At 56.6% G+C, this 25,709-nt stretch overlaps 1 protein-coding gene across 1 annotated transcript in view; it reads left to right on the forward strand.

The window, feature by feature from the left end:
• LOC125929689 (Down syndrome cell adhesion molecule-like protein 1) overlaps positions 1–25,709 on the forward strand; it is a 99,297-nt gene that overhangs the window by 12,641 nt on the left and 60,947 nt on the right. Inside the window, exons 6-8 of the mRNA XM_049641106.1 lie at positions 6,116–6,394; positions 6,798–6,917; positions 7,792–7,968. Coding sequence (XP_049497063.1) covers positions 6,116–6,394; positions 6,798–6,917; positions 7,792–7,968 — 576 coding nt within the window. The remainder of the gene's footprint in view (positions 1–6,115; positions 6,395–6,797; positions 6,918–7,791; positions 7,969–25,709) is intronic.

The raw sequence follows: 25,709 nt of genomic DNA on the forward strand, positions 1-25,709 counted from the left end.
GTGCACGCATGTGCTTATTAGCACATACTATACGCGTGTCCGTGCAACAAATGTGCACACACATAGGTTAATATACGTTAACCTGTCCACCCTTGCAGGCGCATACACACACACGCACGCACGCTGGCAGCCACACGTGCACAAATGTTTGCTCTGCCCCTACCCTCCCGTCAGGCATCATTCCTGAGCCACGAAAGGTGGCTGTAAGTGGAACCAGATGAAATATTGCCCGAGTCCTCCTACCATGGCCCAGCGAGGTGGGAGGGCCGAGGGGAGAGAGTGAGGATTTGGTGCCTGTGACACTGACTGGCGGGGGGAGAGCAGGGCTGCAGGGAAGGCAAGTGCTTGTCTCTGGGCATCCAGAGACATCCTTGGCAGGATGCTAAGAGGAGGGCACATAGATCCAACCTAGATTTGATGTCTTTAGGGCCCCCTGTAGCTGAAAAATAATGTAGCATAAAAGCATCTCTGGGCACGCGGGCTGAATGTTTAATTAACTAAGAAGGCAGGCTGCAACTGGGGCTCCTTGGCTCTGGCTCAGTGAGAGAACATCTCCATCCCCAAATCTGAGCCTCTGAGGGCCTTTGGAACGAAAACAAGGGCATAAGGGGCTTTCTGCCCATGCTAAGCAAGGCCGGGACCAGAAGATAGTACCAGGTCCCCGTGGAGAGCTAACAGGAAAGGACACCCACATACTCTCATTCCCAAATGCCCCTGCCCCCCGCTGCTCTAACCAGTGCCTGCCACGTGTTTGGAGCCTTTGGAAGAGGGCCCCTTCTACCTTTGTGAATGGGTTGGGGGTTTCTGTGATCATAGGGTGGGGCTTAAGAGCCAGTCACCTAGCCACTTGCCTGCTATCAGCAGAAGTGGAGGTTTGGAAGGAACCCACCAGCATCCACAGGAAGGGGACAGAACAGGTTCCACAGGGGCAGATAGCCCAGTGGCACTTGGGAGAAGGGGGCATCAAGAAAGCCGCTGCCAGTGGCCCTATTCCTCAGCAGAGGGGCCCTGGCACATAGGAGCAAGCGTCCTCCACTGGACAGAGCTCAAGATGATGACAGTGGTCAGGGTGATGATGGTGATGTGGAAACAGCATCTACTGATTCAGTGACATTTATTGTGCTGCCTCTAGATTCTGGGCACTATCCTAGGAACACAGCTATACTCAAGACAGACAAAAATCCCTGCCCTCAGGGAGCTTCCATTCTGGCAGGCAAATGGAAAATGCATAACGTGTGTAAAAGATGCCCCGTGTCGAATAGGGAGCACGGATGAGAGTGCCAAAGGGAGGGGGAGTGGTTTGCGATTTTAAATAGGGTGGTCAGGGGAGGCCTTCCTGAGAAGAGAGGGTTGTGGGGCAAAAAACACGGAAGCGAAGTTATTATTATTCCTAAAATATAGAGGCTTTAGAGATTACTTGGCCCAACTCCTCCACTTTTCCCATGAAGAAACTGAGGCCCAGGGGCAGAGGCAGGGTGGTGGTGGGGAAGTGACTGGCCTCCGGTCACTTAACGGAAAGCAGAGTCTGGCCCCTCCGGGCCACAAAGGCACCCACTCCAACTTTCCCCAGTTTCTGCTCTCTGCTGAACAGGTGCAGTAAATAAGAAGGATCAGTCTCAAAGATGGATGATGAGAAGGGCGCCTGGGTGGCTCAGTCGGTTGGGCGGCCGACTTCGGCTCAGGTCACGATCTCATGGTCTGTGAGTCTGAGCCCCACGTCGGGCTCTGTGCTGACAGCTCAGAGCCTGGAGCCTGTTTCAGATTCTGTGTCTCCCTCTCTCTGACCCTCCCTGTTCATGCTCTGTCTCTGTCTCAAAAATGAATAAACGTTAAAAAAAAAAGATGGATGATGAGAGACACCATAGAGTGTTTACAGTCTGGGCCGGTGGTCAGCACACCCGTGTCTGTGCAACACTCCCAAGCAGCTGGCCATAAAGGCTTTATGGCGGCCAAACACCTCCTGGACCTGCCATGACCACTGTACCTCCCCAGCCACTCTGCCCTCTGGCCTCTTTGCCACTGTACCACCTTGCTCCGGCCCGCCTCTCTCAGAGCAGAGTCGCCCTCTTACCAAAGATGACTGTGGCCAGAGCAGGGCTTTCCCGAGACAGGACCGTGGGACACATGGTGTCTGTGTCGCCTATGTTCCGGCTGGGTGCTGGGGATATGCTGGGGCTCAGGGCCAGGAGGGGGGCCTTCACGCAGTCAGCACTCAAGAGGTCTCTGATCATTGCTGCCACAGAGGTGGTCAGCACCCACCCCACCCCCCACCCCCGCCGTCGCTGAGGCTTGCTTTCCCAGAGGCAGAAATGGACACCCACACATTCGATTAGCTCATGCCCACCTCTGAGCGCTGGGGGAGACATTACGGACTCACAGGTCAGAAAGCAGCCCCACGTCAGCTCAGCTGCCCACGTACCCATCACAGGGCCCACACACACTACTTCTCAGGGCCTCTCGCTCACAGGGCCCCTCCTGGTGGCCGGCGAGTCCGTGAAGGAGCCAGGATCCCTAGACTTTCTTCTTCCTCCCGCTGCGCCTGCAGTTGTGGGGGTATCGGAATAGTCGCCTAGAGCCAAGAAATTCTGTGAGCAGCTCTAGCCCCTAGCACTTCCACCGAAAGGTTCCTAAGGGGACACGTATCAACCACACCGTCGCACCTGCCCTGTTGGCCTGCAGCAGGGGCAAAGGGTGGAGAGGGGCCAGGAGCCCGCCCCCAGTCTCTGGTGTGTTGTCTGGTCATCTGCCTCCCACAGGACATCTCTGGCCAGTCCATGTGAATGTCTAACCACCCCCTCCCCCGATGGATATTGGCCACTGTCTCCTCCACTGGCCTCTCAGTAACCATCCACGTTGTTCCCGAAGGCCAGAAGGGAATGACAGCCCCCGGGTGGCCTCTGCCCCATGGCTCAGCCTTTCCCCTCTCTCTCACCCCATGTCCTTTTGACAGCAGGCGGGTCCTTTAACTCTCCGTCCAAATGCCACCTCTTCCGTGAGGCTGCGGTCACCCAGCCAGATGATATGTCTCGCTGCTCAGAGTTCAGCATCTGTATATTCCAGTGGGGCTTGTCCAATAATCACTGAGGGAAATATCCTGCCTTCCTTAGCAAACGATGAGCTCCTGGGGGCTCTATCTGTATTTGAAGCATGTTTCTACTTTCCCCAGCCCACACAGAGCATAATAATGCCTTCACAGAGTAGGCATTTCATAAATATTAGATGAATTAGTTAATTAATGAATTAACCTGCCTTAGTAACTTGTTCCATTATCCAAATCCCTTCTTACTGAGAGAGAGTCTTCCCCTTCCTTGAGCTAAACCTCCCTGCCTGACTTCAATCTTTTGCTCTCTACTTGCTCTGTTCTCAGTGGAAAGGTAGCACTTGACCGCCCATCCCCAGGGCACAGTCCTTCAGACTGGACAACCCTCGGCCCTCTCCTCCCTTGGCGGAACCTCCCGGCACCTTGCTTTGTCCACACGTCCTCCTCCGCAGCCCGTCACTGCAGCCTGTCTCCCCTTGGTCATGGTCAAGTGTGCATAGGAGCCAGTTCTGGGGCTATGATAGCAAGGGCCTGACCCCCAGGAAGGACCAAGGGACAAGCTCGTGGTTCCAAAACCCCATAGCATAAGTGCAGCGTCTTGAGGAATGGCAGAGAACCCCCGTCTTTTTCTGGATGGACCTCTCTCCTGTGTTCTCCCCACCCCTTGCCCACCTGGCAGTTCAACTTCTAAAATCAACCCAGGAAATAATATCCGAACATACATTCGTTCTTACCGCGCCCCCCCCCCCCACCATGCATTTTGCCACGAAAATCAGTCCTAGTTACTGCCCTAAAGGAGCTCCAGCCCCCCCAGGGAAGGTGGCAGTGCAAACCACCACCTCACTGCCATGTGACAGCTCTCATGGTGAAGGTGCACACCGGGTGCTGCGGGCTCTGGCTTTGGGCCTCTGTGGGAAGGAGAACTGGACCAGGACCGGTTCTGTTTGGCCTAAGGAAATAGATTGGAGGCATATCAGGGTCTCTGCCGCGATGTCATCAAAAAGTCCAATGAGGCCAGAAGCCTCGATCTGATCTCGGCACCCGAACAAGCCAGGGGGTAGGGCGGGAGATCAGCGGAGCTCAACAGAGAGACCTCTGGGAAATCTCAGCAATGGGCATTGGGCTGTTACCAGAGTCAGGGTTCTAGAGAAATCTATGCGGAGATACCCAAGGCCCAGCAAACTATCCAGAATACTGGGGCAAGGCCCCAACCCAGGGGAGACGGGGATGGGGAGATCCAGACAATGACCAAAGCCCCAGAAAACCTGGCTGGACTTTGGGCCTGGATGTGGGCCCTTGGTGGAGCACATGGTGGGAAATAAGGACAAATGCCCAGCGGTGTTCACCCAGGCACGAGCTAAGGGTGGGAGTGGTGGGTATTTGTGGTGCATTGATGGAGCCCCTGTGGCCGGATGAAGGGTGAGGTGGGAGATGACATTGGGAAGGTTCATACCCGGCTGAAGGGTATGGCTCTATTCCCAGAGGTCATGGGGGCAATATCCCTCCTAAATGTGGCTTCCTCTAGACCTAGGCTCTTGATCAAGAACTTTCCGAGGGATCCAAAGGGCTGCCAAAGGTTATTCTATGCCCACACCAGGCCTCTCTGCTACAGCAGCTCTCTGCCGAGCCCTGAGAATGTTTAGGGTGCAGGGAGGGCCTCCGGCATGCATAGGATGCTACCCCTCCTTTCCCCCCAGGGCTCGCCCTTGCTGATGGCCACTGTGAGTGGGCCTAGCGTGGAAAGTGGCAGGCTTCCCTAGGGGGTGGGGCTGGTGCCTGGGAGAAGGCCAGAGGACTGTGGACAGCCTTGTAATTTAATTATTTGACTGCAGAAAGGAGATCTCATCTACTGGGTGCTCATCCTTGTTAAGCTAATTGTCTGTCTCCTTCTCTCCCTTCTCCCCCCACTTGCTGGGGAAGTCACTGTGGCCTGATTGAGTTATCATAAAGATAATGGCTGGTGCTCTAGCCAGAGCTGAGAAAGGAGGATCCCTCTCACGGCAGCTCAGGCTCCAGACAGGCCCCACAGGGGCCAAGATGTGGGCGGTGGGGCGGGCTGGATCTCGGGGGATGGGGTGGGGGGAGAGGGAGGCTGTGTGGATGCCACTTAGCGGGACAAACAGCAAACTGCTTGCCTCACAAATGACAGGACTCTCTCTCTGCTCCTCCCTGCCACCCAAAGGGAGCTCACGGATGAGACAAAAGGGTCACTGGGCTGGGCTTGTCTGGGGCTCTCTCAGAGAGGCACCCAGGCAGCATAAGGGAGAGAGCTTGGACTCTGAGAGCAGGCAGACCAGGTCCCAAATCCCACTGTCACCTCTTAGGAGCTGGATGACCAGGGCAAATTACTTCTCCATTCCGAGCCTCAGTTTTCTCATCTGTAAACTGGAGACAGTTAAGCCCACACCACGTTATTGGTGGTGAGAGGGTGAGCGTAAGGCAGACACAGCAGCCAGTGACGAGGGCTTCCCCTCACCTGTGCTAACACTTGACGACAGCGGACAGGGCTGGGGCGGGTGACGGCACCTCGGCAGGAGGAGGCCAGCAGGCAGCACCCTGGGTTTAGATGCACAGCTGTGGGGCATGCACAGGGGACAGTCTCAGAGCCACCCTTCCTCCACCCCCAACATTCGGGGCACGGCATCCCTGTCGATCCCAGGCCCCCAGAGAGCCGATGCATCTTTGGGATGAGAAAGTGACACAGGGCCATCGAGGAGCAGCAGGGCCGTCAGGGTGAAAGCCAAGCTGTGTCCACAGGCAGATGGGAATCAAGAGGCACGTGAATCATCACCAAATTCCGGGGAAAATCTGAGGATCAGGATTAATGCCGGCCAGCCAGTGCCCTACACAGAGACAGTGGGTCCAGGCCTGGGTGGGCGAGGGGATGGGCATCAAGGGACAGTGACACCCCAAGGGATCCTGAGTGTATAGAACAAGGCCCTGGTGCCCCCGGGAACTCTGTTCCCAGCCCCGGGGTCAGGAGGAGTCGGGGTGGGGCAGGGAACCCGTGCTGCTGGCCAGGCTGGGGCGAGAGGGCCTGGGGGCTGACAGCAGCACTCCCCCTTGCCTTCCCAGTGCCCCCTCTGATCCAGCCCTTTGAGTTCCCACCTGCCTCCATCGGCCAGCTGCTCTACATCCCCTGCGTGGTGTCCTCGGGGGACATGCCCATCCGTATCACCTGGAGGAAGGACGGACAGGTGATCATCTCAGGCTCGGGCGTGACCATCGAGAGCAAGGAATTCATGAGCTCCCTGCAGATCTCCAGCGTCTCCCTCAAGCACAACGGCAACTACACGTGCATCGCCAGCAATGCGGCGGCCACCGTGAGCCGGGAGCGCCAGCTCATCGTGCGTGGTGAGCAGAGAGGCCGGTGGTGAGGGAGGGAGGGTCCAGCTCGGTCCGCTGCTGACAGTCTCTCTAGATTCGAGCCCTGAATCACGGGCTGAGGGAACTTTGGCTCCATTGGGAAGCCTTAGAGATCAAGAAATCCAAGTCTCTTACTTTCCGGGCCAGGACCCGGAAGACCCTTGGGGGAGGAGAAGACCCTTGTTCAGCTAGTCATTGACAGAGTCAGAGCCGGGGACTCAGGACTCCCGGTGCTCAGCAAAAGCCCTCAGCATCTCGGGTTTCAGAGCCTCCTGCTGCCGGCTTGATGACGGTCCAGACGGGGCTGGCACAGAATGGAAGGTACCCAAAGCTCTAGAAGACCCGTTAGAGACAGATGATCTGTTTCTCCCCGCCTTCCCTCTTTCCGCAGTGCCCCCTCGATTTGTGGTGCAGCCGAACAACCAGGACGGCATCTATGGCAAAGCTGGTGTGCTCAACTGCTCAGTGGATGGCTACCCCCCGCCCAAGGTCATGTGGAAGCATGCCAAGGGTGAGCCCCTGGCCAGCCAGCGTCTCCGAGCACGGTCAGGGAATGGGGAGAAGGGACTTGGGCCTGTTTCCTGCACACAACTCCCAGCCTTGGCGGGGGTGCAGAGGGGTGGTGGGAGCCGGGTTCTGAGCTTTAATGGGACGCCAGGCTATACTTGCTCTGGAGATCATCCTCAGCCACCCCTAGGGCTCTGCAGACCACGAATGACGGTCGTGCCGACTCCAAATTTCCTCTTGTCCCCTCCGATTGATCTCTCCCCTCCCCCCATCCAGCCCTAGAACTCCGCGTCTGCCTGCTTTCCCCAGCCCTCCCCACCCTGCCCCGGGGACCCGGAACCTCCTTGACTCCCGCTTGTCACCAGTCAACTTATGCTGGGATTGTGGTCCTTCTTGGAGCCCTTCCTCATCCTAGGGGTACATCTGGTATCTAGGTCCCATGCCAGCCTCTTGTTGTGGACCATGCCCATCACTGATACTGGGGGAATGGGGAGGAGGTACCGCAAAGCCCCCCTTGGAGGACAGCTGGCCTCTATCCAAGACCAGGCGACTGCCACTGGAGGGTTCCATCTTCCCTTTGCCTGTGGCCAAGCGGCCTGAAAACAACTCTTCCTCTCCAAGTGCAGCCCCGAAGCTCAGTGCCCAGGTGGGCATTGAGCTGAGGCCCCCAATTCCACCTCCTTACCTGAGAGCCGGGGCAGGGCCCGGCCTCTGTGAGGCTCTTCCTGTCGCCCCGAGGAGTCCTTCGGGATGCCACAAAATAGGCCTAGAGCAGCAAGAGAAGGCCATGAGGGCATCCCTTGGGGCAGCCCTTCCCGGCCCAGATCGTTTGCCCGCTCGCCCGGGGAACCAGCCCCCTAACGGCCGCCTCCTTCCAGGGAGCGGGAGCCCACAGCAGTACCACCCGGTGCCCCTCACCGGCCGCACCCAGATCCTGGCCAACAGCTCGCTGCTGATCCGCCACGTCCTGGAAGAGGACATGGGCTACTACCTCTGCCAGGCCAGCAACGGCGTGGGCACCGACATCAGCAAATCGATGTTCCTCACCGTCAAGAGTGAGTCCTGCCCGCACGCGGCCCTCCCAGCCCCCCGACCACAGGCCGGGGCCCGTCTCCGCACCCACCCAGCCTCCCGGCCCGGCTGCCTCTGTTCCAGATGTGGGCGGGAGGCAGGGAGGGCTCCCGGTCGGAGGTGCACTCGGGACCCCCGCTCATCTAAAACAAGGTCCTCTCCCTGAGCAGCCCCAGCTCACTCCACTGCCGTCGTGATAAGCTCCTGGTTTGCTGAACCCGAGTACGGGGTCCCATGCTGTGCACTTTGCTCCGCAGGTTGGCAGTTCCAACTGCACGATCCTATCAAACACTTAACTTCTGCCACCCAATGCATACCTGCTGTGTGTAACGTGTCTGTGGCCTAGAAAGGAGGATACCTCATACGCAGTGTGGGGGAAAGTCCTGTGGGCGGAAAACCTTGGGCTCCGAGTCCTACGGGATGAGCCTTGGGTCCTTGGCCGGGTCACCTCACCTGTCTAGGCTCCAGCTTCTTCCCTGGGCCCGAGGTTTATTTCCAGCCCACCCACCCGACCACACTATCTGAGTAACACGGGAACTGATCACAGAAAGGGGAAGATAGTTGGGGGAAGCCAAAAGAGCAACAAGACGCATCACTAGATGCTCTATGGTTTCCAAATCCCCGGACCTAGAGCTGGCCTCGTGGGCCTCGGAAGCCCAGAATATTCCTGAATATTCCAGAATATTCCAGAATATTCCTGAGGATCATAGCCGAATATTCCTACCAGATGAGCCTATCCCTTGACACTCGTAGGGGTCTGTGTCATGGGCCCCCAGGTATCGCGTCAGGGGAACGGTGTCCATCTGGCTCTGGGTCGGGCCACGGACCGTGGGCCGCGAGGGACGGCGGTGGGAGCCTGTGTTGTAACACCAGACCGAAGCCAAGTGTGAGTCTGGGCGCCACGTTGTACGTATTGTGACCTTGACGAGCTTGCCTGGCCTCGCCGTGCCTCATTTTCCCGACAGAGAAGATGAAAACCGTGGTAGTACCTTTGCCTGTTACGTTCCGTGTCGAGCGTGAGTCCGATAACATATGTCAAGCAGCCAGTACGGTCGCTGGCCCCCGGCACGCTGCGGAAAACTTAGCAATTTTGTTATTCGTACTAACAGTCCCTGCGGGGTAGGTGTGGGAATGACTGCCCGGTGTGGGGTCCCTCGGCTGAGGATCATAGCTTCTTTATCGCTTGCTGGCGCCTATGTTCAGCTCAGCACAAGACAGGGGAGCCCCAGCGATCGATGCTCAGGGAGCTCCGAGCGCCGGAATCCCCGCCCTGGGGAGCTGCTTCCTCACACTATCAAAAAGCACTTTGTCCTTAATAACACCAGGCAATCAATCTACATCCCTCAGCCGGGGCGGACGTCGCTAATTCTGCCTGCGTGAGGTGAGAGGAATAGCAGGCTCCTTCTGGAACCATCCCTGGTATTTGATCCTTATCTGGCCACTGTCAGAGGCAGAGAGGAGGGAGCCCAGACCCTTAGGCTTCCCCTCCCCCTTTTTTGCTCTTGTTTTCTCTAAACTAGGGCATCCTACCAGACGAGCCTGGCTGTGGCTTTGTGGCTCACGGTTGGTGGGACAAGAGGGACCTGGGTGATGGGTGATGCGGCAGTCAGGAGGCGGGCTGTGTGAGGAGACTCAGTTCACGTCAGGCCGTCCCTGGTGTCCTGGGGGGGGGACCCTGAGCAACTCACCTCACCTCCCAGGGCCTGCATTTTTTCTGTGCTGTCCGCACTGCACAACCCAGGAAGCAGCTATGTGACACCCAGAGATACTCAGAGGAAGCACATTTTGTAAATCCAGCCTTGCGAGCATGTGCAACACAAAATCACACACACACACACACACACACACACACACACACACACGGACCTGCTCCCTAATCTCAGCCGCCTTGTCGCTTCCCTTTGCTTCCTTCCACAGCGAGGCACACGCACATGCCTTTCTCACATCTGCTGTCTCACCAACACCTCGGGTCACATTTTCCCGCTCGCCGCACCTCCCTCCCCACCGCCTGTGAGTCGGTGTCTGTCAGCACCTCCTCACACAGCCTCTGCTCCGCCACCGCCCTCAGCCGCCAGGCTGCCTTCCAGCTGTGCCGTCTCACCCCCCTCAGCTCGCGTGCTCCTCAGATGGCCTTTTCCTGACACGCTTTCTGTGTCGCAGACGCCCCCTTGTATCCCATGCTCCCCAGTGACCTGCCCCAGCCATGCCGGGGGCCCCTGTGCTGCCCCGAATGCCAGCAAGACAGGGGGCGCAGGGCCAGGGGCCACTGAGGCCCGAGGGCAGTGGGTATGGGCGGACTGAGCGCGGCAGGGCCTCTGTCTGGGGCTGGAGAGTCTGTCTACCCTTCTGCAGCAGCCCGAATCATGCTACATACACACTACTCAGCTCAGAAGATTACCCGTGACAGAGTGGCAATGTTGAGGAACGGGGGTGCACGCTGGGGTGGGGCACGGGTGTTCCCAGTTTTCTTCGGGGACTGTCTCGGAGCTAAACCCTGCTGCGTGCACACAGCCGTACTGTTCCGACCCCCAGCTACTCCCCTCGCACGTCCCCCCGTGCTGCTGTCCTTTCCTCCTCCGTTCTCCCTGGGCCTTCTCCCATCTCCCCACTCTGACTTCAGCTAAAAGGGCCCCGGAAGGGCCCTGGAAGCTAAAAGAGCCGGGCGCATGGGTCATCAATGAGACTGCTGGAGGGCAAGCCATTCCCAGCCGTCCCTGATCCATCTCGGACACAGCACCACCAGTGCTCCCCCCACCCACTTGCAGAGCTGGCCACAGAGACCTGTCATTTCCAGGCCTCCCTCAAAGCCCATTTCCAGGCCAGCCTCAGTGCCTGTAACACACTCGAGAAAATGTTGACCCAATATGGCTCCACCTTATCAGATCTCACGCTTTTTTATTGACCTTAATCCCCACTTTAGACGAAAAGAAAGAAAGTAAACACATCAAAGGGACATACGTTATAAAAAGCATCATTTGTGGCTGGTTTCTGTTGGGAAGTGTCTACACCGTGGACCCCTACAGTTTCCAATGATAACTCAGTAGATCTCCACTGAGCACTCACTAAATACATCAATAAAACTCTGTGACCACGAGCATAGACTTTAGAACCAGGCAGATCAGGGTTCGAATCTCAGGTCTGCCCCCCGAGAGCTATGAAGTCTTGGACGGTGATCCCTGCAAGCCCCAATTTCCTCCTAAGTTTGAGGTTACAATACTTTTTATTCATCAGGAAGGTTCACACGAGACGTGCGCTCACAGCAATCGATACAGTTCGTGGCACAAAATATGCATGCGATAATCGTTAGTAATCATTAGTTTTAGGTGCTGAAAATCTAGCGATGAGTAAGACACCGTTGCTGCTTTCAGGGAATTTAGAATCTCGAGGAGGAGGTAGACCTATACCCCAAATGACTATAGTGCACAAAATAAATGCCTCCAAAGGCTGCAAAGTGATACAAAGAGAATCGGGGATGGAGAAATCAATTTTAACTTTGGGGTGAACGAGGGAGTGTCAAGAAAAGCTCCACAAAAGCAGTAGTCTCCAAGCGGGGCTGGAAGAACACAAGGATTCTGGCAGGAACGGACAGCGGCGGAGGTATCCCGTGCCAGGGGAAAAGGCATAGCGCGGGGCATGGAGGCAACGAAGGCCACGAGTGTCGTCTGCTGAGCTGGAACTTAGGTGCCTGCCACACACTGGAAGGAGGAAGGACAGGGAAAATGAAATGCCAGGTGCTTGTGGTTTTTGGAAGCTAGGTATTTTCTTTCTAAGTAGCATGGACTTTTTTTTTTAATTTTTTTTTTTATGTTGATTCACTTTTGAAAGACAGAGAGAGACAGAGCACAAGCAGGGGTGGGGCGGAGAGAGAGGGGGACACAGGATCTGAAACAGGCTCCGGGCTCTGAGCTGTCAGCACAGAGCCCGACGCGGGGCTCGAACCCACGGACCGCGAGATCATGACCTGAGCCCAAGTCGGACGCTCCACCGACTGAGCCACCCAGGCGCCCCAGTAGCATGGACTTTTGGTGGGAGTTGGCATTCCAGAGCTGATGCTTACAGGATTGCCATGCAGAGCCTATCCTCGGGGCCCTGGGTTGCTAAGGGCATGTTAGAGTGGGCAGGTGGTTTTCCAACCCCCGGACATCCCTGTTGGCAACCAACCGGGTCCTCCTCGTCCCCAGAGTGCTGGTGTGAGCTAAGCCCGTGATTGCCTGAGCGTCCAGGCCAGTCTTGACACTTTCACAAGGCCAGCACTTAATAGTTTACAAAGTTCTTCCCCTGCCTTGCCTGTGAGGTCAGCAGGCAAAAGCTCCTTCCTAAAGAAGGTAGGGCACTGGATCGAGGTCACTGGCACATACAGTCCCAGCTGAGACCAGAGCTTGCCTCTGTGGACTCACGGTTTGGTAGGAAGAGCAAAGATCTGCAGCCGGAAGACCGGATGCTGGTCCTGGCCCCGTGACCCACCAGCCACGTCTCCAAGAGCCATCCCTTACCGCCTCTGAGCCTCGGTTTTCTCATCTGTACAAGAAGAGGCCCACACTAGCAGCTAGTCGCTAACCGATCCCAACGTCCTCTCCAGCTCAGACGATCCATGACTCTAGCAGTGTGCACATGGTCCTTTCGGGACACCAGACCTCCTCCCAGAACTTGGTTGAATAAATGCAGTTAACAGAAGAAAATACCACACCCAGCTACCTTTTATCTCCTTTTTAAAATGCAAAAGAGAGAGAGAGATAATGACCAAAAGGAGGAGGAGGAGGAGGCAGTCCCTGCTCCAGCGGGCACACAGGAAAAAAAAAATAAACCATCTTCAAAGGGAATGCTTTATGGAGAGGCAGGTACAAAGCCAGGCTGCTTAGTCTGGAGTGCAAGGGGCTGCTTGTGTTTTGATGTTGTGCCACCATACGGCAGTGCCTCCCTGGACTCAGAAGCCCTCTTAGGCAGCAGGTTCCCTGATTAGACAGGTTCCGTTATATCCCCCAGACTCCCCTCCACTTTGTAAAGGCTCCAGTGATTGGGCCAAGGCAGAACCCATGGCCAATTAAACCCATAAGGGCTCTCTGTTTGGTCTGAGTTTTGATTTGTTTGTTTAGCAAAATGTCAGACCAATTAAAGCCAGATCCAAGAGCCCTCCACAGGCACACACCCGGCCGCAGAGTCACTGGAAGGCAGGAGAACGGAGAATGGAGCCCAAGTGGGGACTGGAGGAGTGGAGGGAGCCCACCCAGGGAAGGGGGGTCCCAGGCCCGGGTAGCGGTTGACCGTTGGTGCAGTACAGAGGGCGGGATGCAAAGTCTGGTGTATCCAATGACCCGAGATGATCCTAATTTCAAATTTGCCCAAAGGAAAGACTTTCTTGTCGGGCAGAAGCAGCACCTCCCACAGACCCAGTGACTGGGGCTCCGGCTCTAGAAGGCCTCCTCTGCCCTCAGAGCCCCTGCCCCTCCCACAGGGCAAGGAGTCTATGGCCAAAGGAAATGACTCCCCAGAGCCCACAACTCCCTTTCTGGACCACATTCCAGGGAATGCCCCGAGCTGACTTCTAGGATCTTCCACAGTGTCTTCCTCAGTCTGTCCTCCCAGGGACCTGACTCCCTGCCAGCAGCATGACCCTGAGGCCTAAGGGACGGCTGTTTGCAGGGCACGCAGAAGGCCCTGGGACGTGTGGATTGGGATGTCCGCACACATACTCAGAAGGGCCCTCTCTGCACACAAGAAGAAACAGGCATGAGGAGGCCAAGTACCTGGCCCAAGGTTTTCCTCTGTGCTCCCTGGCGGGAGGGCCTGTGTCCTCACCAGACTGGAGTCCCTTGCAGGCCGGGCCCTCTGTGGGAATGCCTGCCTCTGGCATCTAGCTCAGCAGAGGCCTCTGCCCACTCTGGCCTGCCCTGCTGGGGACAACAGGCCAACTGACCCCAGCCCAGAGGTCTGGTCCCGTCACGCAGGGTCACAGGTCACCCCCTTGGTGCTTCCCTCTGCCCTGATGAGCCTCCCTGATTGGCCGAAGGGTGGGTAGGATAGCCCCTCTGCCAGTTCAGCAGTCAGGGGACGAAGCAGGAAGGCAGAGTGGCAGGTGGCAGAGAAGCACAGTGCTTGGCTGCTGAGTCACACCGGCCTGGGTCCGACGCTGGCCCTGCCACGGCCGGGGAGTTTGGGCACGTTACCTACCCTGCTCACCCCAGTGCTGGTCACCAGTCAGCTGCCCAGCCTCGAGGCAGCCGAGGGAGCACCACCCTGGTGTATGCCAAGCCTAGGGTCTCTGCAAGCCTGGGGCCTGGCCTCCCAGCCTCCGGTAAAGGAGGGAGCGATGGGAGGGGAGGAGGGAATGAGCCATCGCCGTGATTTCCATGGCAATAATTATCCAGCGGGCTCTTTGGCCTTATTGATCTTCAACTTCATAGAGTGAGGAGTGGCACTTTGTCTCCTGCTTCCTCAAACAGGGGTGAGCAGAGAGGTTGGACACGTCCTGTCACCAGGCCAGGTTCCGTCCTGCAATCCCCGCCCCTAGACCCTCCCCAGGGATACGCAGCCAGGGGCCCGCCCAGGCTCTCCCCACCCTGTGCAGGACCCAGGGACGCCGAAATGAGTGGATGGCTCAGGGGGCAGGAAGGCCCTGAGCAGGGAGATGGGAGTCCTGATCTCTTATCTCAGTGTCCCCCATTACACCCTGGGTGACCTGGGGCCAGTCACTTCATCTCCCTGGACTCTGTTTGCTCCTCTGTTAAGAGAAATCACAATCCTTCTCTCCCCTTCCCTCAGCCCCTAAGGCATTAACAGAGCTCAACAAATGGGCCACGTTCAGGGTTTACAGAAAAAGACAAGTCTGAACCAAAGAAACGTGGGAGATCTTACTGACCTCAAGAGGCCAGCTGTGTCATTGGAGCAAGTCACATCACATGCCAAACCTAGCCCCCGAAGGGTCCTCTGCACAGGTGTCAGGGTAGAATGACAGTCTCCACGTGGGACAGCCCCCTTCCCTGACCTCTCCTCCCCTCATCACCATGACAAGCCGGGCCCCCTGACAAGTGGAGGAGCGTCTTACTGAAGGGATAGGAGGAGGGAGTGACCTTGCCCATGTACAACCTCCGCTCCCGATGTGAAAGTGCTTGGACTGGGGACGTCTTGTCCCCAGGCTCTTTGGGGCCCCTGCGCCCTTGTTAGAGGCTTTAGGCAGTGGGGGCAGGCAGTCCCTGTGACCGTGACCACAGGAGAGCATCCGGATGGGTCTGGGCTCTGAGGTGTCATTCAAGGCCTTCCTTATGTTCAGCTCCAGCAGATCTGATTGACAAAGGATTATGTGTGTCCTGCGTGCTAATCAAGGTACAGTAAACACTTTGAGACACAAGGGAGCTGGGGTTATCACTGGGTGGCTCAGTTTACTGGATAAGAAGCAGGCCGGCAAAGAGCTGAAGCAGCGCCTCCAAACCCCACCCTAAGTGAGGAGCCCAGATCTGCTCTCCCCGTTATGATGGAAGCCTCTCCGCATGGTAGGAACAGAGTAAATCGTTGGATCAGTCAAGCAGGAAACATGCACTTCCTGATAAATCACCGCTCCTGGAACTGACAGACTAGTGAGGGAGCTGGAAACAAGGCAAGATCACGTGCAAGGGGTCTGGGGCAACCGGTGCAATGTTAGGTCCTGGAAGGAAAACCCCACCGTGGACAGGCATGGTCAGACAGAGCTTTCTAGAGGAGTGGGACTTGAGCCTTAAAGAAGAGGTGGTGGAAGGAATAGCACGAGCAAAGGCCCTGGGGTAGGAAGCCGTGTGGAAGGCCGCGAGGAGAAACTCTAATGACAGGGTGGCACACTGGGATCGGGGAGAGAGCTCTCGTGGAAAGAGTGGCACCGACAGCTGGAAGTGATGCTAGGATCTTGAGCAGGGGATCTAGCAGTCATTACAAAGGAACAAGCACCAGGCGTTGATGATGGGTTGGACCAAGGCGCCGGGAGAGCCAAGGCCTGAAGCCACGATGAGAAGCACCGTGGTGCCACCAGTAGAAATGCAGGAGATGAGAATGGAGGGCGGGTGTGTTCGCTGTGGCCAGGGCAAGGTGGGACGGCGGCGTGCTCTGAGGCAGCCGGATACTGGCTGCCACACTGCCAGGGTTTCTACCTAGAGCAGCCTGCTGGCCCAGATGCAGTGCCCACCCCCCTACGGTGACTCACGAGTCTGTGTGTAGCTGGCCGGTGTCCTGTCCTGGGCCAGAAAGGAGGGGACTGGTGGGCAGACTGGAGAATCCCCCCAGAACCCCTCCCCCTCCCCCATCCCTGCCCGGTCCTCGGGGCCTCCAGCCCAGGAGCACCGGGCTTGCGTCTGGCCTCTCAGGTCTGCAGAGGCTCGAGACACGGCCAGATGGAGTCTCTGAAGATTTTCTCCAGCTCACGTCTGCTCGTGCCCAGGCCTGCCGCCGTTCACCCATTATTCAGCAGTCACGGAGCGCTCACTGAGTGAGTGTCTATCTCTGGGGCTGGGGGTAGGGGTCGAGTGTGTGTGGCCCTCACAGACCCTCGAACCTGCTTGCCTACCGCCAGCCCTTGCGTGGGGTGGGAGCGTAACGGGGAGCGGGCTCCCCACGGTGCAGGGGGTGGAAAGTCCCCTCCAGCTCCACCGAGGAGAGACGCGGCCTCTCCTCCCTGGCACTTGGCGGGAAGATCTCTCTCCCGCGCTGGATCCCTGTGTTTGTTTCCTAGGAGCGCGAACCAGGGGGCCTAAAAAACCAGAAATGGGTTCTCTCGCAATCCAGGGAGGCTAAAAATGCAAAATCAAGATGTCGGCAGGGCGGTGCCGTCTCTGCAGCCTCTGGGGAGGGTCCTTCCTTGCCTCCTCGGGGACTCCCCGCAGCCCTCGAGTTGTGGGTGCAGCGCCCCGGCCTCTCCCCGGGAGTCCTTACAGCCCTTTTCCTCCGCGCCCGTCTCTCCTGGGGACTTGACGTATCCCTTTGCGGGGGACACCGTTCAGGCCGTACCAGTACCCGTGCCCGGTGATGTCTTCGACACACGCGTGCTTTCCAGAAGTCTGCAAGGCGAGACGCCCTCCCTTCCAACATCCCGCGGCTGTCCTTGTCTCAAGGCAACCAGTGTCCCAACCAGAAACTCCTGTGTGCCGAACTCTAGGGCCGGGGTGGGGTCAGCACACCGGGGCTGGGGCCAAGCCTGGCCGGCTTCCAGTTTTGCTGGAACGCAGCCTCTCCCGTTCCTCCCGTCTTACCGTCCACGGCCGCTTTCGAGCTACGGTGGCAGGGCTGAGTCATCTGAACAGAGACCTAGGGCCTGCAAAGCCTAAAATGTTTACCGGCTGGCCCTACACACAGAAAGTTTGCTGACTCCTGGTTTAGGGCGCTCTCACGGCGATGACCTGGTGCTTTCCAAGTAACTCAAGTCGGCACCACCTCCTTTTGTTCCTGAAAGCGTTCCGGTGTTCAAGGTAATTTCAGAGTCGAGTGTTCTCGCATCTCGAAAATGGGAATAAAAACGCCTCCCACCTTCTAGAACGGTGGGGGAGTCGGGCCGCAGAATTTAATGAGATAATTCATTAATCGAGGCGCATGGCACGTAATAAGCATTCCGTAAGTGTTAGCTATTTTTGTTATGAGCGATCATTTTCCCAACATTCTGGAGAAGGAAGACCAGAGACGGGGGAGAAGCGGGTTCCCACCCTGACGTGAGAATACTCCCCAAGTCCGCTTTGTACTCCTTGGCAAGGAGCCAAAGAAGAACTGCCTGACCCCATTTTATAGCCGGAGAAAGCGAGGCCCGGTGGGTCTCCACCGAGACCACCCTGGAGCGGGAGCAGGTTTGCGGTCCAAGTCTCACAGATGCCGCCCTTCACGACCCTCAGCCCAGCCCTTCACGCACACGCCGACCCTGCCAGCTGTGCCCGCACGCACGCAGGCGGTGGGCAGCTAGGGTCCCACGGGCCCCCGGCTCCCCGGGCGTCTCCCCACCACCCCTCAGAGCGAAGCTGATTGCTTCCATGCAATTTGAATTCATCTCATGCTTCAGGTGGAGCTTGGCAAATCAGGGGAGACATGCAGCCCAAGCGGGTGCAATCAAATTAACAACGCCACGGCCCTGGCTCTTTAAGAAGGGAGAAAACAAAGCAGGCACCAGAAGGTACCCCCCCCCCCCCCCCGCCCCCCACACACACACCAGCTCTTCTCTGGGGAAGCCTGGAGCTGCTGCCTGGCTGAGCTGAAAGAGCCACCACCCGCCCCGCCACCCCGAGCACCAACAATGCCCCTTTGTGGCAGCTTATCTCACACCTCCAAACAGGGCTACGTTCTTGTGTTCTTGTCACGATCTTGTTAACAAGGAGACACAAGCCTGGGGGGGAGGAAGGGGAGTGGGCTGGATGGGGGGAAGGAGGGGCCCACTCACCTCAGATGGGTACATGTAATCCTTCCAGAAACAAAAGATGAGAGCTGCTGAGCCAGGAGGCTCCCTTCTCCTCTGACAAGTGGGTTTACAGAGCTCTCAAGAGCCTTGGGGGGGGGGGGGGGGTATCTCCTGTCCCCTGGAAAATCTTCTCTCAGAGGGCAAAGAGGGGGATATCCAAAAAAAGCATTTTAGCGTGCCCAGAGCTTCCTAACTAGGGAGAAGCTCTGTGCAAATCCTGAAGACATTTCAGTTAGACTCTCAGAAGGACTTCCTGGAAAAGGAAAGCTTCTTCCTTGGAGACGGTGAAGAAAAGCAGGACTTTGCCGCCCTGCCTTCAATCCTATTGGCTTTAAGATTGTCCTCCCTGCCACAGAGGAGGAACCAGAGGTGGAAGATGAGGCCCATCCAGCCCCACGGTTCCTCCCCAAACCATGTGTGACAAGTCCCCCCCACCCCGGCCTCCACCCTGCACCAATTAAACCAGAGCCTCTGAGCATGGGGACTGTGCAACAAGTATTTTTTTGAAGCTTTCCAGGTAATTCGTATGTGCAGCCAGCCCTGAGGACCTCCTGCACCCTCTCCCCCAGGCCCCCCACCTAGGAGAGCAAAATAGCCCAACCCCTTAGTCTCCTGGTTCCCAGACCAATCTTCTTGCCCCCAAATGTGACCACATTTCTCTTCGAAGAAGCTGGGCTCTTTGCCCCCCACCCCAGTGCTGACGACCCGGTCGCCTGTCTACTGCCCTTCTCTGGCCGGTGTCGCATCGTGGGTAAAACCACGGGCCCCTGGGGCGAGTCCTGGCTCTGCCACTTACTAGCTGTGTGACCTTGGGCGGTTTACTTCTCTGAGCCTCAGTCTCCCCATTTGAAACGTGGGAACCAAGATAAGGTGGTTGTGAGGATGACGTGAGTTTATGCACGTGAAAAGCCCCGGACGGTGCAGGCCTCGGGAACGTAAAACACCGTGGGGACTACATACTCCGGTCCGGGAGTGACACGGAGAGGTGCCCGTCCTTCCTCTCGGAATGTGACACTCCGTGCCTTTTCCACATGTTATCGGGCCTCTCCCAGCAGCCGGTGGCATTCCCGTTCTGTGTCTTCCACATTCCCCTTCCCACACACACTGTTCCTCTCCTTTGGGTATTCATAACTGAATCTTCCCTCCCTGGTGGCTTGGGGACTTGTCAGAAACACCAGCTGAGCTCCACTCACCAGGCGGAAGAGAGGGAGGGAGACGGAGACAGAGGATGCCTGACTCACGGCCAGCCCCACCTGGCCTGGCCTCCTGGCCCCACCAGCCCAGCCCCGCTCCAGATCCCGGGCTCCTGCACTCCCCCGGGATTCATCGGCACTACATCATCCGCACACACCCACCCCCCTCCCCCCCCCCGCCAGCTCCCCACTCTTGGGATAAAGCCCAGAGTGGGAGAAAAATCAAGCAGGCAGAAGGAGAAGGCTGGAATGGAACCAAAGGAAAGGGAGCTGACGGACTGTCAGGGGACTTGGGGCTTGGCCTCCTTCCTGCCATTCACCAGCTGTGTGACCTTAGACAAACCACTTAAACTCTCTGAGCCTCCACTTCCTCACCGGTAATGTAGGGGCTGAGACCCCCCCCCCCCCCCAGGCCCCCTCCTCAACAAGAATTAAGCTCCTTGCAAAGGCTGCTCAAGGTCTATGCAAACTTGCCAGGAACTTTCCCCAGCCTGGGAAGTAGGGCCCCAGACAAGGGGTCAACTGGAAGTGAAGGAGGGGCCAAATAGATGCAGAGTTCACAGTCCCCATGGCAGTCTAGGGGCCCCAGAGCCCCACCTCCAAGCCTGGGGTTGGTGGGAAAGTCTGTGGAGGCTGGGGGTGAGCAAGGAAGCGGAGCTGTCTCGCGGTGTTTTAAAAATCTATCAGCCTCTCACATCAAATTAAAATGTAAATAGCAGCTGGTCCGGGCAGGACCTCGGGGGTGACAGGAGCCGGCCTGCGAGTAATTTCACAGACGGGAACCGGTTACATCGGATTCTGACAACTGTCTTGTTTCTGAAATTGATTTCCTCTCCCCTCGGCTTGCTGCCCCAGGAGGGTCCCGGAGCGGGGGGGGGGGGGGGGCTTCCGCCCAGTCTGGTGCCTTTCTCCTCTCCGTGACGCCTGCCAAGAAGGCCCCAGAGGAACCAGGAGGAGAAAATCTGAAATTTCGGCATGGCTGTAAAGCAGCGGCCTGGGCACCAAAGGCCCGACAAGGTTCCTCCCTGCCCTGGAACGAGTCTGACTGCGGACCCAAGCAGGCGGGCCCGGGGCACTGGCAGGGAACAAGAGAGGTGCCTTGCGCGTGGGAGCTTTCCACAGATATGCTGAGCCCTGAACAGAGATGCTTCCGCCCTGGGGAGTCTCACAGCCAGAGACAAGGATCCCAGGACGCTGCCGTCTAAGACGCGCACCGTGCCGGGGATGCCCTATGCCCACAGGAGGGACAAGTGCAATGACATGGGGTATCAGGGAAGGGGCCCTGGATGTCATCTGTGGCCTCGACCAGAATTGCTCTGATTTGGCCACGTGTGGTGCCAGGCAGCGTACCGGGCGCGGGGACTGTAACGCTTTGGACAAAACTGGCTCAGTGCACACAGGACTTCCTATAGGACCTCGGGGAAATGGCCCGCCCTCTCCCTCTCCGCCTAAAGGGGCCGTATTGGAAGGGGCTGTGTATTAGAGGCGGCTGGCCTACATGGGTCTCCTCGATGCCTCTCCGCCCAGCCCCTCCCTGTTCCCGAGTCCCCAGAGAATCTCCCCCTGCACCCCTCTTCGTAAAAAGAAATTAGGTTTTCCTGGCTGTTAATTGAATTACACTGCGGGAAAGCAGAGAAATTGTATCTCATTAAAGCCTCCTGTGTCCCATTGGCGCATCATGTTGCCTATGTGGCTGCTATTAGCATTTGTCACACAGGACTCAGCCCTGTGCATACAATCCCTTCTCTTCCTCCCCTGCTGTGCCCCCAAAGCTGCAGTCCCTGATGCCTGCCCGGGAGTGTCCTGCTGGGGCTGCCCACCACAGAGGAGCCACAGCCCCTCGGCGCCAGCCAAATTCCACTTTCCAAGGCCAGATGCCGTGTGTGCGTGCGTGGCAGACAGACAGTAAGAGGTGGCCGTCCCCTGCAACCACAGTAGCGGGGACTTAGAGAGGGAAGAAGTGCCTTCTGAAAGCCTTGGTCTCCTCATTTGAAAAATGAGGATAATCAGACTTCTCATGGTTGCTGCTGAGGGGGGAATCCCTGAGCGGTAAAGCCAAGAGGCAAAGCACGCGGCTTATCGCCCGCTCCATCGTGGGCATCACGGGCCCGGGGAGGCCATAGAGCTTAGTCAAGAAACACGTCGGGACCCAGGCTTTGGAGCCGGGAGTATCGACAGGACCTACGTCCCCTGAGTTAATTCAGTTAAAGTACTAGAATACTCCCAGCACATGGTAGAGGGTAAGTTCCCGGTGAAAGGTAATCATAAAAGTGTGTGTGTGTGTGTGTGTGTGTGTGTGTGTGTGTGGACGGCGGGGGCACTTATGTAACGGAGGGCTGTGGGTAGGTGTACCTTAGGCAACATCAGGGTATCGACATGCAGCCGACAACCGCATCGTGTTATGTGTATGTGACGCCAGGTATGAGTATATGGTAAGGATGTCAGAGCACAGTTGACTGTGTTGGTGACTTTGGGGTGTGCTCTTATCACTGCTTGTGTGTGTGCGTGTATCTGTGCTCCTGTGGGTAGGTGACTGGACATGAACATCTCTCTAGGGAATCCTTAAGGGCAGGGGGGGTGAGGGGGGGCTGCCTTCAACCCAGAAAGCCCCCTGGGGCACAGAGCAGTGAGTGTTTAGGTTCAGTCGTGTTGGTGACCGTGAATCAGTGGGGCAGAGAGACCTCGCGATCTCTGGAGCAAGAGGCAAGGGGGAGGGGGAGGGAAGAGGAGAGCAGATGGGCCCCCAGTGTGTGGGCACAGGAGGGCACTGTGGCCCTTGGAGGCCGGGGACGAGGCTGGGGAAGAGGCGCAGCGGTAGAGTTCTCCGTTCTGGCGTTGGCAGGGAGACCGTGCGGGGCAGAGAGAAGAGAGGAGGCAGGTTGTCTGCTTCTTGCCGAGGACAGAGGGCTGCAGACTCCTGCAGGCAAGGAGAGTGTAGTGGATCATAGAACTGCCTCCCAGAACAGTGAGCCAGATTCCCAGAGACCCAGACATTTTTCCCTCTCTCCAGAGACCCAGACACTCCCAAGGGCGAGGTCCTCTGGTCCTGCTTGGGTCTCCTCTGCCTTTGCCCAGGGTTGCCTACTTCTGGTGCAGGGGATCACTGCCTCCCATTGCAACACTTTCCCTAAACAGCAAAACTACCAGAAAATTCTTTCTTAGGCCACACAGGACGTCTGTCCTTCCCCCTCTATCAAGAACCATTGTGTCTTGTTCCCATGCCCCTCCCCGCAAGTTACAGACCCCCGGTTTTCGGCCACTCTTCAGATTTCACAGTCTGCGATGTGCCCATCTTCCTGGTCACACTCCAGCTTGTTAATGTCCTCCGTCGAGTGCCCGGGACGAGCCGTCCTGTTTCATGAGTCACCTGGGGCTGTCCTTGTGATGCTAAAGAACTGGGGAATCTCTCTCCCAGCATCTGCCATCAGTGTTCCAGCCCTGTGTGGCGAGCTTCCCCTCTCCCATCGGCCCGCCCTTCAGATACACTGCGGTTTCCTAGCGGTGTGACCGTAAGCAAATCACTTCCCTGTATGGCCTCAGTTTCTTCTTTTGTAGAACAAAGGGTCTGGGTCACTCAGCAGGAACAAAGTCGAGTCACCTGTGTAACTTGAACTCTTCTCATTGTCCCACGTTCAAAAAGTGAAAAAAGAAACAAGTGAGATTCATAGTAATAGTTTGCAGTTGACTCTTGAACGATGCAGGGGGTAAGGGTGCCGACCCCTCAAAGCAGCCAAAAAATCCGCATATAACTTTTGGGTTCCCCAGAACTTAACTGCTAATCGCCTACTGTTGACCAGAAACCTTACCATTACGTAAACAGTCCATTAACACATATTGTGCATGTCGTGTGTATTACAGACTGTGTCCTTAACAATAAAGTCACCTAGAGAAAAGAAAATGTTACTAAGAAGATCGTAAGGAAGAGAAAATACATTCACAGTGCTGGACTGTATTTATTTTTTAACATCCGCCTGTAAGTGGACCCATGCAGTCCAAACCTGTGTTGTTCAAGAGTCAACTGTGTTTCATTTAACTCAGTGTCTCTAAAATATTAACGTGTAACCAGTGCGACATTCTTGAGGATACAGTTTGCATTATTCTTTTTCTTCCTACGTTTTCGAAGCCCAGCGCGAGCCGTACATTCACAGCACATCTCAGTTCGTGGGAGCCACATTTCAAGCGCCCAGGAGCCACATGTGGCTGGTAACTGCCATATTGAACGTTACTTGGGTTCTGCAAATCTAGGTCTCTGTGATTCTGTGGAATAGTCTGGCAAGTGACATCTTAAGAGGTGCATGCGTTTATCTGGGGCTTGTCTTGGAACAGCAGAGGGAGGGGCCTGAGAGCCCTGGGATGGGAATAGTACCCAGGTTTCTCCAGCAGCTGCTACGTGGCAGGCCCTTCACGTATACGGGCTTATTGGCCCCCAAAACAACTCTCCAGGGAGGTGGCCTGTCTTCATACCACAGGTGGTGAACCTGAGGTTGACTATACTGTATTAAAGGCTCCGTACTTGGTGAAGACACAAGTGGGGCCCACGCCTGCCTGGCCCCCAACCCCTTCAAGCTGGGTGGGGGGGCCACAGAAGAGCCTCCTCTTCTTAGATGGGCTCCTCTGAACATGCTCTGAGCCTTGAGGCCGTGAGGAGAGTGTTGGGTTGTACTGAGCCGATACTCACTACAATAACCGTGGTTGAAAGGAACCCACCCCCGCCCCGGGGCTAAAGGACCAAGTGGGCTCTGAGACCTATCCAGGATCTCCCGAGGCCCTCTTTTCTCTAGTTGCCCCCATGTCTGTCTCTTTAAACAAACATGATTGGGAAGACTCCCTGGGGTGGGACTGGCATGTACGGATGCACAGGTTGTGCACTGCTCAAAGGTGCAGGGCCTAAGGGGCAAGTGGAGCCTGAAGCCCAGGTCTTTTCCCACTGGCCAGACTACGGTTCTTGGCACCGGGTTGCATCCAGCCAGAGGGGTGCCTTTATGATCCCCACACATGCCCTGGACAGGCTAGGGCAGCCCTGCCTGGAGAACAAAACAGGGATGTGCTACAAGTTTCTCGATCTGGTGCGGAGCTTTGAAGTGCTCCTACCGGAAGAAGATTCTTCTTTTCCTCTGACTTCCTCAAACCTCTTCTTCTCCAGGAAGGCCTCAGGGCTTGGCCCACTCAGGGGTCCCCGGCCCCTGTCTCTGGCCATTCACCGTGGGGAGAGCAGAGGTAGCCCGTGTGCCCCTGCCCCCACACCCCTGCATTTCAATCCTTCAGAAAAAAAAAAAAAAAAAAAAATGGAGGCATCTGCAATGCAAGGCCTGACTTGTTGATGTAAAATCTCACTCTATATTCTACCCAGGTTTATACGAGTGAATTATGCAAATCTTTGATGGAAAATATTCCTCCACACATCCTTGAGAGTGTAAAACCTTAGTCAATAATTCATACACGGATGTCTCTGACTGCAGGCTTTTTCTTCATTATAACTTGCACCTCGTTATTTGTCTTTCGCGTTTTATTGTATATCCTGGTGTAATGCTGTGCATTATAAAATTTATCTGCTTCGTTATTTGATGAGCTAGGGCTGGGGATTGTGCTCGGAGGCTGGTGCAGGGGCCAGGGGCCAGGGCTGGCTTCAGTGTCAAGTCCCGTAAGACAGAAGGCGGAGAAGGTGGCTGGCTGCATCGTGTGACTTCTGGGACACCAGACACTGCCCTTCATCCCCCACACATGTTTCAAATGTCTCCTCACCCACCGACTGGTGTCTCAGGGCACATCATCGTTAGGGCTGCATGGCATCCTTTGTCCTTAGAAGTCAGGTGACCCTGGAGAGTTGCTGGGAGGAACTTTGAGTAGGTCTGTAATACTGGAGGGTATTGCAGGGAGAGGGGCGCCTGGGTGGCTCAGTCAGTTAAGCGTCTGACTTCAGCTCAGGTCATGGTCACGCGGTTCATGGGATCGCACTGTGCTGACAGCTCGGGACCTGGAGCCTGCTTCAGATTCTGTGTCCCCCTCCCCCCGCCCCTCCCCAGCTCGCTCTCTCACTCTCTCTCACTCTCTCCATTTAAAAAGATGAAAACTGGAGGGGAGAAAAGTCCTGAGGACACTGGGAGGCAAAGAAAAGATCAGCCCCTGACATGGAGCA

This window comes from Panthera uncia, chromosome D1, assembly GCF_023721935.1.
Source record: "Panthera uncia isolate 11264 chromosome D1, Puncia_PCG_1.0, whole genome shotgun sequence".
Classification (NCBI taxonomy): Eukaryota; Metazoa; Chordata; class Mammalia; order Carnivora; family Felidae; genus Panthera; species Panthera uncia.